General features: G+C 35.1%; 3 protein-coding genes across 5 annotated transcripts in view; 2 read left to right on the forward strand and 1 right to left on the reverse strand.

Moving 5' to 3' along the window:
* Nucleotides 4,899–8,452, forward strand: LOC104775959 (lipase member M-like). 2 transcript variants are annotated; one of them, XM_010499932.2, is made up of 9 exons: nt 4,899–5,222; nt 5,604–5,777; nt 5,879–6,290; nt 6,411–6,709; nt 6,816–6,884; nt 6,963–7,019; nt 7,085–7,137; nt 7,229–7,304; nt 7,390–8,452. In XM_010499932.2, exons 1-9 carry the CDS (start codon nt 5,182–5,184, stop codon nt 8,321–8,323), a joined length of 2,115 nt encoding a protein of 704 aa, XP_010498234.1. In that variant the 5' UTR covers nt 4,899–5,181; the 3' UTR covers nt 8,324–8,452. The 2 variants fall into 2 exon arrangements, with proteins under 2 accessions (XP_010498234.1, XP_010498235.1); XM_010499933.2 differs by having other exon boundaries at nt 4,901–5,222; nt 5,599–5,777.
* Nucleotides 8,528–12,813, reverse strand: LOC104775960. The gene is made up of 14 exons (XM_010499934.2): nt 12,438–12,813; nt 11,727–11,817; nt 11,530–11,614; nt 11,208–11,292; nt 10,995–11,064; nt 10,648–10,717; nt 10,394–10,439; nt 10,038–10,287; nt 9,755–9,960; nt 9,590–9,664; nt 9,428–9,497; nt 9,245–9,325; nt 9,064–9,143; nt 8,528–8,862 (listed from the first exon to the last, which is right to left on the reverse strand). The coding sequence occupies exons 1-14, from the start codon at nt 12,551–12,553 to the stop codon at nt 8,784–8,786; spliced, it is 1,404 nt and encodes a 467-aa protein (XP_010498236.1). The 5' UTR covers nt 12,554–12,813; the 3' UTR covers nt 8,528–8,783.
* Nucleotides 14,542–14,996, forward strand: part of LOC104775962 (shewanella-like protein phosphatase 2) — a 5,780-nt gene continuing 5,325 nt past the window's right edge. Inside the window, exon 1 of one of the 2 annotated variants that reach the window (XM_010499937.2) lies at nt 14,542–14,985. In XM_010499937.2, coding sequence (XP_010498239.1) covers nt 14,632–14,985 — 354 coding nt within the window. In that variant the 5' untranslated portion in view covers nt 14,542–14,631. The remainder of the gene's footprint in view (nt 14,986–14,996) is intronic. The other variant, XM_010499938.2, reaches the window with a different exon arrangement.

A 14,996-nucleotide genomic window follows, 5' to 3' on the forward strand; every position in this document is an offset into this window, starting at 1 on the left:
ACATTTTTTAATAATTATCCTTACTCCTTATTATTATTTACATAAATACGTTATTAGAATATATGAGGCAATATTTATTTTTATCAGATCTTCCCAAAACTCAGGACATAATTAAATCAAATATACAAACTTAATTCTTGCTTTTTCCGTTAAAAGGGAATTAAGTACAATAAATAACATCCTCACTACAAAGTAAACTAATTAAGCCTAAAAATCCGAAATCATAAACTAATTACGCCTAAAAATCTGAAATCATTTACCTAATCCAAGATTTTGTTTTCCACAAAAAAAATTATTTGGAGATAAGTGAATTTTTTAAAAAATTAATACAAAAACTCTCATTGAAATTACTACCCTTATGTATATATATATATATATATATGATCTTCCTATCATCATCATTTCCACCAGTTCACCATAAATCATATTCAAACATTCTAACTTTTATTTTCTCATGGCTTCTTTCAACAATTTTTTGGATTTGAAACCTTTCAAAAATATGTGGAAGATCGAGGTGCAGATCATCCGACTATGGAACAATACTCAGCTACCACCAGTGAAACAATTGAAATGATTTTGATAAGAGATAAGATTAGTTAATTTTTCTCTAATATCAAACCATGGTATAAAGTTTTTTGTATTGTTGAAGAATCGACCAGTGGTAGCTGAGTATTGTTTCCACAGTCGGATAAGATTTTGAACAATCATCCACAGGTTTTAAACTTTACTTTCTGTGGATGATCGTTCAAAGCCGTTCGAACCAAAGAAAGTAAAGAACCAGACATTTCCCAGAGAAAAAAAAAACCAAACCGACATCTTTTGTTTTCCTTTCGTCGTGTCCAAATTCTCTCTCGTGGAAAAAAACATGTGTATAGGGAGATAACAATTGGGCCTCCAGCAATATTATAAAGCTAGTAGAAAACAGATTACAAATTCATATAATTGGATTTCTAAAAGTTTATGTTTTAAAATCCAAAAACAGATACCCAGTTAGAAATATATGTACTTCTAAGTTCAGAATGATTTAAAGATTCACAGTATCTTTTACATCCAAATCTTCAGTATTATATTTTTAAAAGCATAGTATGTTCATTTCATTTTGGTATTACAAAGTCAAAAGCGTAAATATTAAAAAATTGAAAGCATTATAATATACAGTAAACTAATTTGTTATAAAATTCTAATACCTACTATATATTAATAGAAAAGCATTTACTTAAAAACACTGATATATCATCGTTCAAAACACATTTACCTATTTATTCTCATTTTGATTTATTATTTACAATTCTTTGATATTGTATCATACAATGTATTATTCTTAAAACTTTATCATATAGATTTTTTAATATTAATTAAGTTATATTTTATATATTAGAAAATATGATTATGAAAATGCATGTGGGTTACTTGCGGATCTCACAAATTCAAGCGGTATGGATGCAAACTGCAAAGATATTAACGGCTCAAAATATTTAAATTCCGTTGCAGGATGGCCTAGCGGACGAGTTTGACCCGGTTAAAAATTTATTTAAATCATTCGGTTCATGAAATTTTAATTTTTTTCTTTTGTGGTTTTTATATGATTTGATAATTCAAGATTTTATTAGAAATCTAATCGATCACTGTTGGTGTTAGGTTTCAGCGAGTTAAAGGCCCGTCGGAAAGCCCGCTAAGGAGCGAATGCCACCCGCTAATGGGCCTAGCGCGGGCCCAGAAAGAGAATTTGATTGAGACGCTGAGTCAAACCAGAGATAAGGTTGAGAGATCGTGGGCGAGATCGGAGGAGGAGATTCATGGGAAATTCGAGTTCTCTTAGTTTAAATATTCAAAGTTTGTAAGGAAAAAGGATATATGTAATCTTCTGCTAAGCACAACAAGCGAAATCAATATAAATCCAGTTTATCATTCTTCTTTGTTCTTATCGATTTCGACCGAAAGTCTGTCCAGACCTCGTTTCTTATTCGAATACATTTAGTTGTTGTTTCTCATATCAACAATCACTAATTCGGTTCACATACGTTCCAGATCCGCAATCATGTTAATCTAAAATTTATTGTGAAACGATTACTATTTTAAACTTTTACAAAGTTGATGAATTCAAACCAATATAAATTTGTATTATAAATGTTATAATAAATAAATACATTTATAAATATAATATCTCAAATAAAAAAATTTACCCGTTGCAATAGCATAGGTTATTATCTAGTGTGATTCAATTGTTAAAAAAAAACATGTAATTGGGGGGGTTTCTAAACGAATCTTGAAATGATGTATTTTATGAAAGTAGTAATTGTTGGACAATATAGCCACATAAAATCGAATATTTATATTTCTATAGTATGTGGAGAAAGTTAATATAATATATTTTAAAAAAAAGTTAGAAAATACATAAAACTTTAATTTCAGATTCAAACAAAGTTACAAATAGCATCACGTTTGACCAGATCTCGAAATGTACGTATAATATATTCAAACTTCAAAGTCGGTTAAGATGTACTTTCTCTCTCTTTCTAATAGTTTGATATTTAGTATTTTCACACATAAGACAATGACAGTATATGATTAATTTATTATTAATTATTTTTATGATTTATTTCTTTTTATTTTTGGTTATTTCATTCATATGTGATGATTTATTTTCTGTTATTTTTTTTATATTTTTACAACAAGAAAAATTCTCTAAAACATCAATTTATCATGAACAGAGAAATTAGTAAAATATCATTTTTTAAAGAAAATATATTTACTGTCGTGGAAAGGTGAATAAAAATATATTAAAGACGTATATCATGGATAGCCTGAAAAAGATTATAGTATTCAAAAAAAGAGGGAAGCTTTGGTTTCAAAAATCTGTCCAAATTTAATGATGCTTTATTTGCTAAACAAGCATGGCGATTAATACAAAATCTAGATAGCTTATTTGCTCGGATCATGAAAGCAAGATACTATAAGGATAATTCTATTTTGGAAGCAAAGACAAGACGCCAACAGTCGTATAGATGGTCTTCTATTCTAGAAGGATTAAAACTTATCAAACAAGGTATCACAACAATAATCGGAGATGGAGCTATTACACGTCTCGACGATGATAACATCACATTAACAAATCCATCGAGACCTATACATAGTGTTAATTCTAATGCCTGCTTGGTTAAGGAACTCATTAAAAAAGTTGGTCATCTACGTTTTTGGGATACAGAAAAAATATTAGTACAGGTTCATCCAGAGGATCGAGATATACTACAACACATATACTTGCCCATTGAAGAAAGACCAGATAGACTGATATGGAATTACAACAAATCTGGTGAATACACGGTCCGATTAGGCTACTGGATCAGCATGCATAATCAAGACATGGTCAATGCACAAGGTCAATTACTATACGGTTCGGTTTCTCTAAAAAACAGAGTATGGAAACTGAAAATTTTGCCTAACATTAAACATTTCCTTTGGCGAATGATGTCAAAAGCTTTACCTTCTATCACTTGACTTAATACTCGGGAAAAGAATCTTGATCCTGTCTGCCCTAGATGTTTTCAAAAAGATGAAACAATAGAACATATTTTGTTTTACTGGAACTATGCTAAAGAAGTATGGGATCTGTTCAACATACCGATAACTATATTCGAATCTTTAAACTATGACAGTGAACAAATTCTGACAGCTTTTTTAGACATGGAACATATGGATAGTATGACAGGATTAGCTCCATTACAACCATTGTGGACAATGTCGCATTTGTGGAAATCTAGAAACAAATTTGTTTTTGAAAACCACACAATCCCAACAAGGATAGTAGCTCTCCGAGTTAAAAGTGAGACTGAAGAATGGTATTATAACAACCTTCAGGATAATGCAGTTTTCTCTACTCAAATTCAAGATTCACCATTATGGAGAAGACCATCACAACCAACAACAAAGTGTAATTATGATACAGCTTTTGATAAATACACAAATCAAGTTACAGGGGGATGGATAGTTCGAGATTCTTGTGGTGTTTCACAAGGCTGGGGTTCACAAAAACTAGGTTATGCAACTTCACCTCTCCAAGCGGAGGCAAAAACATTATTAACAGCCATACAACAAGTCTGGATCAAAGGACACTCATCTATTTGCTTTGAAGGAGATTATCAATTATTGACAAAAATACTTCACAACAAACATTTTGATACCTCCATTGAAGGAATCATTCAAGATATAAAATGGTGGCAATCACCATTTCATTCTATTGATTTTGTTTTTACTAAATGATGTTGTAATATGATTGCTCACTTATTAGCAAAATTTTGATGTTTTAATTATACTTTCTATTTTGATTGTTTTAGACCTGCTTAACTAATTCATCATATAGACTATATTAATTCTTCAATATAATTCACTTTTCGATGAAAAAAAATATATATTTCTATTGGAGCGAATAGAAATAATGTAAACACGTGGTGGAAGAGGTTAATTGCTGTATCAAATATTCGGACAATCAGGACCGTCCACATAACTCAGGAACCAAAAGATAATCAACGAAATAAAATAAATGAGCATTTTTAAGAAAGAAAAACCGAATCTAAGCAGCTTTTATCGTGTCTTTCAAATTGCTAATGACTTCGAAATTGCAAAATTCCAAAAGATATACATTTTGAACCATAAGAAAAAATAATAATACTAAATATTCAAATAAATGTAATTGATTTTTTTTGGTAAAGGAAAAGAGACAAAGAAAAAAAAGAAAGAAAAAACCAAAAGGAAGGTAACTTCTACGCCACAACAGACTTACGTGTCATGTCTCCCATATCCGCATGCAAAATCCAATAGATGACACATTCTACATCATCCACTTATATTTACCCACGTGTCACCCTCTCTCTCGTCTCTCTCTCTCTGAATAACGTTTATTACCGACCTTCTCTCTCTTTTGGACGGCAAGAATCGCCGTCGTTCGCCCCTCATTTACTGGGTTTCAATCTCCACGACCACAACACTCTCTCTCTCTCTCTCTCTCTCAATCAAAAAAAAAAACGTTTTTTATTTTTATTTTTCTGAACCTCGATTACGCCTTTTTGAGTTTTCCTGGGATTTCGATTTTGGATTTATTCATTTTCGAGAAATTTGTTCTTTTGTTTTCTTCTTCTGGGTAATTTCAAAATTTGATATTTGAGAGACCCAAAAACACAAATCATGCAGAGGATCGTCGATAATGCTCTCGCCGTTACAAAAGAGTGAGTCCCAGTCTCTCTCTCTCTCTCTCTCTCTGTGTTCCGTTCGAGCATTATTATTAGTGTCGTCGTCAGTCCACGCTTAGTGATTTTGATTTGGTTTTAGTTGCATTTTTTAGTGTCTCTCTCTCTATGAATTTAGATATGTATATTTCCTTAGTTAAGATATGGAAGATGCCAATGTTGAGCCTATTGTTTTTATTATTCTTGAGATTTTGGTGGATACAATTTCGATAAAAGTATTCTGTTTTTGTTGTTGTCTCTTCCAACAGAACAAAGGTATCTTAGTCCTGTAATAATTTACAGTGATTCTCTTTGTATCTATGAATAGTATCTTCACTTTTAAACTTGACTATGATTTTTGTTTTTTTTGTTTTAGTGCAGGTCGGTGAAAACTTTGACTTATGAGTCTTTGAACAACTTTGCAAGATGTATTAATGGAGTTTCTGCACTTCTCTTGACACTTTTGCCTGGAAAGTCCAATATTCTTGAAGGTCTTCATGGATGGGAGCTTAGGCCTACTTTACGTGGTCCTCGTTTACCACGCTGGATGCATAAGTATATATCTCTCTCTCTCTCTAACACTTCTTTTTCTGCCTTTTATGCTGTCATGCAATGCTTACTCTACTCTCTCTCTTTTGATTTCTCTGTGGTTGCAGTGGAGTTTCTTCTTTCAACCAGTTCATTCACGAGCTCTCTGTGGATTCTGATACTTCAAGCTTGGAGTATTCCTCTGCTGAAGATGATGATTATAGTGATGGCATGTCCACGCCTCCATCACCGTCGTCTCAAACCTCACTCCGCTCTTGGACTAGTCTTCCTGCAAATTACGAAAGCCATTGGACTGAGTGGATAACGCTCATTGTCTGGTGGGTTTTACTACCTGCCCGGATCCTTCTATGGGTGCCGTTGTTTCTGTTACGTCTTCTTGGTAGACGTAATTCAAGAATGTTGCCTATGAGCCCAGGGAGGTATGGACATTCTTCTAGACCTTACTTTAGCAAAGCTATCCCAGGGAAAGAGCATGATGTCCCTAACCGAACTACTGATAGAAGACGCGGAGTCATTGAGGTTTGTGTTGGGTGAACTTACATACTTTCATAGACTGCAATCTCGTTCTTTTATCAGAGGTTTACTTATTCGCATTCTTGAAAATTTTCTCACACACTCCTATGTTCTCTTTTTCTTCAGGATCTTCAGCTTGGTATCGAGATCTTTATAGAATCAATATTTGATTTTTTTCACAAGGCGGCACATCTTCTTCTTTCTCCATCAGAAACGTTTGGAATTGTTTTATCATGGTTCTCTTCCTCCAATCACAGTCACAGCTCTAAAGGAAACTATGGCGACGTTTCGGATGATGAAATCGTGCAGGTGCAGACTGCCACTCTAGGAGATAACGATTCATCGCCTACAGAAAGAACCACAACCACGACGAGCTTATACAACACAGATACTCGGACTTGTCAAGATGTTATAACAGAGCTTGGGTAAGGGAAAAATGTGTAGAAGATGCGTCGTGCATCATTGCTTTACACTTGTGCTATTACTCTAACTATTTTCCCTTTGATTCAACTTCTCTTATAATCTTGATAGGTATCCGTATGAAGCGATTCGAGTTGTTACTTCAGATGGATATGGTCTTCTCTTGGAAAGGATACCAAGGTATAGAGTCTGTTATGGTTCAGTTTTAGATAGTTCCCTTGTTGTGTAATCAATAATTTCCTCTCATGTATTTTCCAGACGAGATGCAAGGAAAGCTGTTTATTTGCAGCATGGTGTAATGGATTCTTCAATGGGGTGAGTTTGCATAGTCTCTTTCTTTGTTGACTTGTCAGGTTTCTCATCTGTACCTTATCTTTCAGATGGGTATCAAATGGTGTTGTTGGATCTCCGGCATTTGCTGCTTATGATCAAGGTCCGTGCCAAAAAGTTACTTATTTCTTAAGTCGGCTCATGTCATAATGCATGTAAACTTACCATATGTTTTAATCTGTTTTTCTTGTCAGGCTACGATGTTTTCCTAGGGAACTTTCGCGGTTTAGTTTCAAGAGATCATGTGAACAAAAACATATCCTCAAAAGAGTAAGTAGAGTATAGAATAAGCTGTTTCTTTATGGATTTGATTTTTTGTATAGTTCTTTATGGATGGTTCCTCAAAATCATGCAGTTTCTGGCGTTACTCCATCAATGAGCATGCAACTGAAGATATCCCAGCTATGATAGAGAAGATCCACGATATCAAAACTTCAGAACTGAAACTCTATCAGCCTACTGTGGAAGAGGTACCAAAAGAGGAGCAACCGTATAAGCTCTGTGTTGTATCTCACAGTTTAGGCGGCGCAGCGGTTCTGATGTATGTAATCACCCGTAGAATCGAAGAGAAACCACACAGATTCTCGAGACTGATCCTGCTCTCGCCTGCTGGATTCCATGACGACTCCAACGTGTGTTTCACGTTCATGGAGTACACATTCCTTCTCTTGGCTCCTGTACTAAAACGGATTGTTCCCGCTTTCTACATCCCCACTAAGTTTTTCCGGATGCTTCTCAACAAGTTAGCTCGAGATTTCCATAACTATCCTGCTGTTGGTGGATTGGTTCAGACATTGATGAGTTATGTGGTTGGTGGAGATAGCTCAAATTGGGTCGGAGTCATGGGTTTACCTCACTATAACATGAATGATATGCCGGCTATATCATTCTGTGTGGCTCAGCATCTTGCTCAGATTAAACATAGCGGTAAGTTCAAGATGTTTGACTACGGCAGCAGTTCAGCTAATATGGAGGTCTACGGGTCTCCTGAGCCACTTGATCTTGGGGAGTTTTACGGATTGATTGATGTGCCTGTGGATTTAGTAGCCGGTAAGAAAGATAAAGTGATTAGACCTTCAATGGTTAGGAAACATTACAGAGTGATGAGAGATTCAGGGGTTGATGTTTCATACAATGAGTTTGAGTATGCTCATTTGGACTTCACCTTCTCTCACCGCGAAGAGCTTTTGGCCTACGTGATGTCGCGGTTGCTGCTCGTGGAGCCGACACAGACTCAGACGGTTCATAAGAAAGGGATGAAGCTGAAGAAGAAAATGGAAACAGGCTGACCTCATCTGTTAAAACTACGAAATTAGGTTTTCATAGAGTTTCTGGTGTCTTACTTGTAATGTTGTTCATGAGAGATCGGCTTAGAACAGATGAACAGTGTATATATGGATATGGTCTTTTTTTATCTATTTTATGCCAGTGTCAGTGTCACTTTCGATAACAAGTACTTAGTCACTGATTTATTCACAAAAAGTAGAATTGAATACACGAAAAGAGACGGATGATATACAAACTTTGAATGTTACAGCTAAAGTATGTAAGAGACTTTATGAGGTTTCCTAAGAAAAATACATATATGTATACATCTATACTTTTTTCTTTATACTTAATGCTGATTCAGACAAAAAAGATTCAGCAGAAACATCAGAAGTTTTGGGAACAGTTTGGGTAAAATGGAATGTCTGTCTGGAGCATCAACCTCAAATCCTACTCTCGAACATGGGCCAAAGTTAGACATAGTCAAACGTCGTATACAGATAGTCGTTTTTCAATGTCTATACGACATATCGGACACGTTGTACACTTGTCTGCACATAGTCTGCAACAAAATTGGCACAGAAACAAAATTTGTGAACAATGACATCGAGTCAGTTATGGCCAGATATGCATTTCATACATGTAGCCTACTAAGTACACCGATATGACCTCATAGATCCCTAGTTTCTTTATATGGTAGTTCCTTGCAGATGAATTGAGTAACCAATGCCTACACTTATTATACTATGATTTAAGTAGTTACCTGCAGAGAACGCGGTGTCTACATGGAAGCAGTACCAAACTGATTTCTTTTTCAAAGCAAACCCTACACAGCACTTTTTCCTGGAGTAAAAGACACATGGACACAGGATTAAGCCAAAGGGAAAAGTAAAATAGATAGAGGAGAGTTAAAAAAACATCATAATAACTAATAATGCATATACATTTTGCAGTCTTTCATATTCCTGCTGGCTGAATTTTGTGATTTCGGTTTGTTCACCAAGAGCTGCTTGAAGTCTCCAAACCTAAAGATATCAAATTAGATTGAATGCAGCCAACACTTAAGTAATTCTAATATCAGCACTGAGTTGGAAAAGAAAAATGCAAGAAAGAGAAGTAAAAGTCACCTCTTCAGCAAGATCTTCCTTTGGCATTTTCTTGACTATCTCAGGCGGATGACCACTGAAAGTATTGTACCTGCAGCAAGCATATTATAATGAAATCATCAGCAGGTCCCATTAAATTTTTTGTTCTTCGACCATATAGAAGGTTGGGATATACTAACTAACCCAGATTCTCGATCAAAGTACAGTCGAGCTTGTTCCTCTCGGCTTCCTTCGTCAATCGACCACCACCCTAATAGCCTGAGCGGGTGAGAGCATTACTGATTACTGTTAGTATTAAATTTTGTGAATCAAAACCTTTTAGGAAAAACAGACAAACGTGTTTATCACCTGGAACCATGGTGTAAGAATCCTAAGCAATCATGGGCATTTGATGCAAATCTAAAATACAATCCTGGACCAGCTTCCCCTCGCAGTAGGAGGATGATCTTTTCTATGAGTTTCGATGCAGCAAAAAGAACACCGAGGCCTTGCAACAGGAATAGTGGAGAAAACAGTAGTGGAATAGATATATCCTTAGCTCTTTCAGGAGTCCCCTGAAAGTTTAAACCGTTTGCTTTTTCAGTATTGTCCAAAGACAATATAATAAGTAAGAGAGAGATGTGGTTTATACCTCTAGATACATGCAAAGGACAACTTGAAATACAATAAGGGGAATTTTTAACATATGACCACCAATATCTTGCAAACCGCACAATCTATCTTGGTGCCTATCCTCTTCTGGAGCAACCACAAGGCCACTGTTCCAGTCAAGATATCTGATAGTGGTGGAAGATGACGCAGCCTCTCGGGCGCGTGAGCCTCTATGAATTACTGGGTTGGACCATTTTGTGCAAATAAGAAAAGCAAAGCACTCGGCAATTCTGCAGGCACAACATATACACATACATACATAATCATTTCCAACAACCGTAAAAATGACAAGTGTTTCTTAAAGACTTCAAACAAAGAAAGACCACGGCATCATACCCAAAATTTATGAATAAGTCCCACCAGCCAAGGGCAACTACATCACCTGTGTATTTAAAATAATACAAGAAAGGAGAATAAGAACACAATAATCCCATCAACAAAAATGACATGTTCTTCAGAATGTGTCGAGCAACTACATCACAGTTTATTTGAAATAATACAAGAAATGAACTGTGAAAGATATGATTTCAACAGGTAAACAGATACAGTAAGACAGCTATTCAGGGAAGCATTCAAGAGATAAGTATTACCCGAAAGCTTTAGGAGGGTAAAGAACGTAGCAGCCAACGTGAACACCATGGAAATCGCAACCCAGAAATGCTGCAGGCAACAAGGAAAAAGCATCTAAATGTTTATATTGAGTACTGACCAACTTCCTCCGCCCAGGAACAAGAGATTAGAAAATCCCAAGCCTGTGTTTGAGAAAACTAGAAAATTACAGACATTGGTCAAAATGTTCTCCTTTCTCAGTCCTAAGTTGTGTAGCTGGATTTTTCATTCATGGTTGATAGATTGATTGATCTTTCCTAATTACTTAAATCCAGCTGAACCAAGCCTCAGAGCTTAAAATAAGTTACGCAACAGTTGTGGGACTTACAGGAAGTGCCTCCCATATTGCGTCATCAGTTATGCTGTCATCGTCTCCTGGCATCAACGCTCGACACATTCTGAAGATAAAGCTTGCAGTAATTAGGAACTTTGTATTTATATGATGTAACTTTATGTGTTCACCGGACACATAGACCGAGTGTCTTTGTTTGAGAAGTTAACAGAATAAAGTAATTTTACAAAACAGTTAACATTTTAATACCTCAAATTGTCCACCAGAATCGTTAACTCAAATGCCAATAAAGGTAAGAATGCAATCTTCAGACTCACCGCTGGTGGCCAATGAGCTGCATTTAAGATAGAAGAGATCACAATCCGATGATATGGGAGAAAATGAAAAAAAAAAAATCCTTTATACAGAATCAAGAAAATTGTAGTAGCATTCATATCATCTGAAAACTCAAATCAAACAGTAGTAGCAAGACGAAACTTTGAGAATGATATCCAATGCCAAATAGTTAAATACTATCACCCAAACAAACCCCTGAAGTGAGAAATCAGTAAAATACAGGAAGGAAAATTACCATAAGAACTCTCGAGGTATATACAGAGGAGTAATTCGAATGATACAAGCAACGGTGTAGCGACAACGGCATGGCATGGAGCCCACTGTGTACCAAAAGGGATCATATACAAATCAGGACAATTAACTGGAAAACTCATAAGAAGGACTTTGAGTAACATTTTAGCTAAAACAGGTAAGAACATAAAAAAAACATACATGACGGTTACGTGGAACAGCAGGAGCAGGAAGAGAGAATCTTCCCCTTGCAACAACTGCATGAAAAGCCCACAGCGTGAAAAACACCATCCTACATAACACCAAAAACATAAATTCTGTCAATCAAAGTCTGTAAAAAATACAGAAAGGAAATGAAGATAACTGACAAGATCAGAGAAAAGCTGAATCCTTTAAAGAGAAACTCCATCTAAGATAAAGGATGTAACTTTTTAACAGTATTTGATACAAAATGTTGTATACATGACATGAGTATCCAAAAATTGCAATCAAAATTATACAGTATGAGACTATTGACGTCATTGGGTTTTGTTGCTATTAACGGCAAATAGAAACAAGGAAGGAATCAGTGATTGTTTAAGGAGCTGAGCTGCTTTCTCATTCTCTGTCTCAACCCACCAAAAAAAAAAAAAAAAATTGATACTTTACTTTCTTCTGTACAGAAAGAAAAAAAAACAGTCATCCATGACGAAAGAGACAACCTTTTAGCTTCGAAATTCAAAGGGGGTCAACAAAAAAAAAAGGGTCCTTTGCCCAAAATCCAAAATCCCCAAATGATCAAATCAGGTAAACGATTCACCAACCCTCAAAATGAAAATCGAAATCGAACCAATCAGAAGAAGAAAAAACTGAGTCATGCACCCAAATTTCAGAGAAATGAGAGAGAGAGAGAAGAAAGAAGAAGGGACTAACCACCATGAGCAAGAGACGGTGTGATCAAGCTTAAGCACCAATAAAAGCGTGAAAGAAAAGAGTAAACTATGAGCCGCCAAGGCTTGTATCGACTTAAGCACTCTTCTACAACTCATCCCCTTTATCTCTCTCTATCTCTGTCTATCTAACAACGAATTATACTACTCCCTTCAAATCCATTACCCTATATCATGAAAAGGAAAAAAAAAACTCAAATCTCTCTTTAGAATCAATCAATCTCTCAAAAGTCGAGTAATTGGAGAAATGCTGCAATGTTTTTTATGTTATTAATGGACCCCTGCCTGTTGTGTCTCTTGTATCTCTCTCTCTTCTCCTTCCTCTCTTTTTTTTTTTCTCTCTTTCAGTTTATGAAATTTATTTGGAAGCAAAAACAAACAAAATCATTATTTATTGCTCTAATTTCCCTTTGGATTCCTCTAAAAGATTAGTATTTATTTTTTTTAGCTTTGCTTGCACGCCATTAGTGTTAAACGCAAACGCGTTCTCAAATGTTTTTTATATGTCACTTTCGCTAACTAACTTATTTAATTAATTCACTTTCATATAGCATAATCATATAATTAAAGAACGGAGACCACTCGGATAATTACTGAAACTATACCTTAATCTCTCATGTTAGGTAACCGCATTCATCTAATTTTTTTTTATGGCTTCTGATGTCATAATAATTAAGGGATAATGGCTTCAGAAGCTCACTTTTTTCTTTAATAAAAAGTGCTAAGGATAAAGGTTTTGTTTCCACTGTTTTTTAAGAGTTACTGATTCAAAAGAAAAATTAATGAATTGAAACTTAAAATTTAAATATCGCTATTACTAATAATTATTACTAAAATTAAAATTAAATATTCTTACCAAAAAAAATTAAAATTAAATATCATCATTCAAGTAGTAATGTTTATAGGCGAAATAAAAGTCAAAACATTATGAAAATAAACATATAAATTTATAATCGTATTTAAAAAAAATGGAAGACCCCACCCCACAAAAAAAAAAAAACACGATCTCTCACGCTCATTCTTCTTTGGCAAGTCGTGACTTATCCAAATTGGCACATAACATAACAAACCACTCAATTTGTTTTATAAACTTTTTTTTTTATATTATGATTGCGACTGATGATGAAAATATTTTTAAACATATTGGCATTTATCTTATTGATTAGATTTTGTAGTTGTCCCCCTCTTTTTGTATATATGTGTGTGTGGTGGGGTAAATTAATTTTTTCACTTGAATGAATCTCACCCAAGTCACAAAAACTGTTGAAGAACTAGAAACGCTTAAAGCGTGTCAAATCTTTGATATTTTTTAGTCCAACAACCTTCATAATTGGAAGGGAGAGTCACGAGTAGTAACAACAACAACAAACAATAGAGCGTTGACGACGGTGAGCTCTAAAAGTAAAGTATTAAACTGGTTTGCAATAATACTCTGAGTCTCTGACACAACTTCTTCCTCTTTTTATTTTTTTTCAAAAAAACTGACACATCTTCAACGGACACACACATTCGCAGTGAATCTTGTGTGTTTTATATTTCCTTGTTTTTTAGTGACAATGTACATAATCTGCAACTCTTGTATAGTACAAGATCTAGTGACCTATATATAGCTCGCAAATTTGAAAATTTGTAACAGAGGGCTTGCGCAATAATATATTATTTAACCAACTAGCTAGTGGAAAAAAACTACATTGCTTTCCATAATTTTTAGGGTTTGTTTTTCTCTCTTTTTTTTTTTTTTTGTGGATACATTTTTCTGCGTCTTTGTAGTCAAACAACACAACAGCATATCGGGTAAAGAAGTAACATGTTATTCGTTCACATGGAAAAATTTCGTATAATTTTTGCAAATAAGAAAGAAACAATATTTACTTGACCTAAATATTAATTGGACGTTTTGATGAAATATTAAAAAACCCTAGTACAGTACTAACTAAACCATACAGAGAAGTACAACTTGAAGACCATGCGATTGAAAGCCCAGACAGCTTTGGGAGATCCAAAGCCCAACAACCTTAAACGACAAGACACATACATATATATAGTCATGTCATGTGTAATATTTTAATAGACTGCTTTAAATTTAAGCAAAGAGCTTTATTACTTGCATCGTGTGCTTTGACCAACGCTATTGGTCGTTTCGTCGTCATCCGGGAAGGGACACACAAATCGGGGAAATGTCAAGCAGAGAAAACCCTAGCGGAATCTGCAAAAACATTCCCAATCTCATCTCTTCCTTCGTCGACACTTTCGTTGATTACTCTGTTTGCGGCTTCTTCTTGCCCCAAGACCGTAGCCCACAGGACGAGACTCAGCAAACGAGGTTCGATGAACCAGAGCGTCTTGTTGCCATCGGTGATCTCCACGGCGATCTCGACAAGTCTAAAGAAGCATTCAAGATCGCTGGACTGATTGATTCTTCCGACCGATGGACTGGTGGATCCACGGTGGTTGTTCAGGTTGGTGACGTCTTAGATAGAGGCGGAGAGGAGATTAAGATACTTTATTTCTTAGAGAAATTGAAACGAGAGGCTGAGAGATC

The sequence above is a fragment of the Camelina sativa genome, chromosome 3 (genome assembly GCF_000633955.1).
Source record: "Camelina sativa cultivar DH55 chromosome 3, Cs, whole genome shotgun sequence".
Taxonomy (NCBI): Eukaryota; Viridiplantae; Streptophyta; class Magnoliopsida; order Brassicales; family Brassicaceae; genus Camelina; species Camelina sativa.

What these genes read in the sequence shown, in the direction of transcription:
- LOC104775960 (XM_010499934.2), bottom strand. Translation starts at nt 12,553, where the DNA reads ATGAGTTGTAGAAGAGTGCTTAAGTCGATACAAGCCTTGGCGGCTCAT. An exon ending in CTGTTCCACGTAACCGTCAT is followed by an intron (nt 11,615 to 11,726) that starts GTATGTTTTTTT and finishes TTTGGTACACAG; the next exon opens with TGGGCTCCATGCCATGCCGT. An exon ending in AATATGAAAGACTGCAAAAT is followed by an intron (nt 9,144 to 9,244) that starts GTATATGCATTA and finishes CTTTTACTCCAG; the next exon opens with GAAAAAGTGCTGTGTAGGGT.
- LOC104775959 (XM_010499932.2), top strand. Translation starts at nt 5,182, where the DNA reads ATGCAGAGGATCGTCGATAATGCTCTCGCCGTTACAAAAGA. An exon ending in GCTCTCGCCGTTACAAAAGA is followed by an intron (nt 5,223 to 5,603) that starts GTGAGTCCCAGT and finishes GTTTTAGTGCAG; the next exon opens with GTCGGTGAAAACTTTGACTT. An exon ending in GAAGACGCGGAGTCATTGAG is followed by an intron (nt 6,291 to 6,410) that starts GTTTGTGTTGGG and finishes CTTTTTCTTCAG; the next exon opens with GATCTTCAGCTTGGTATCGA.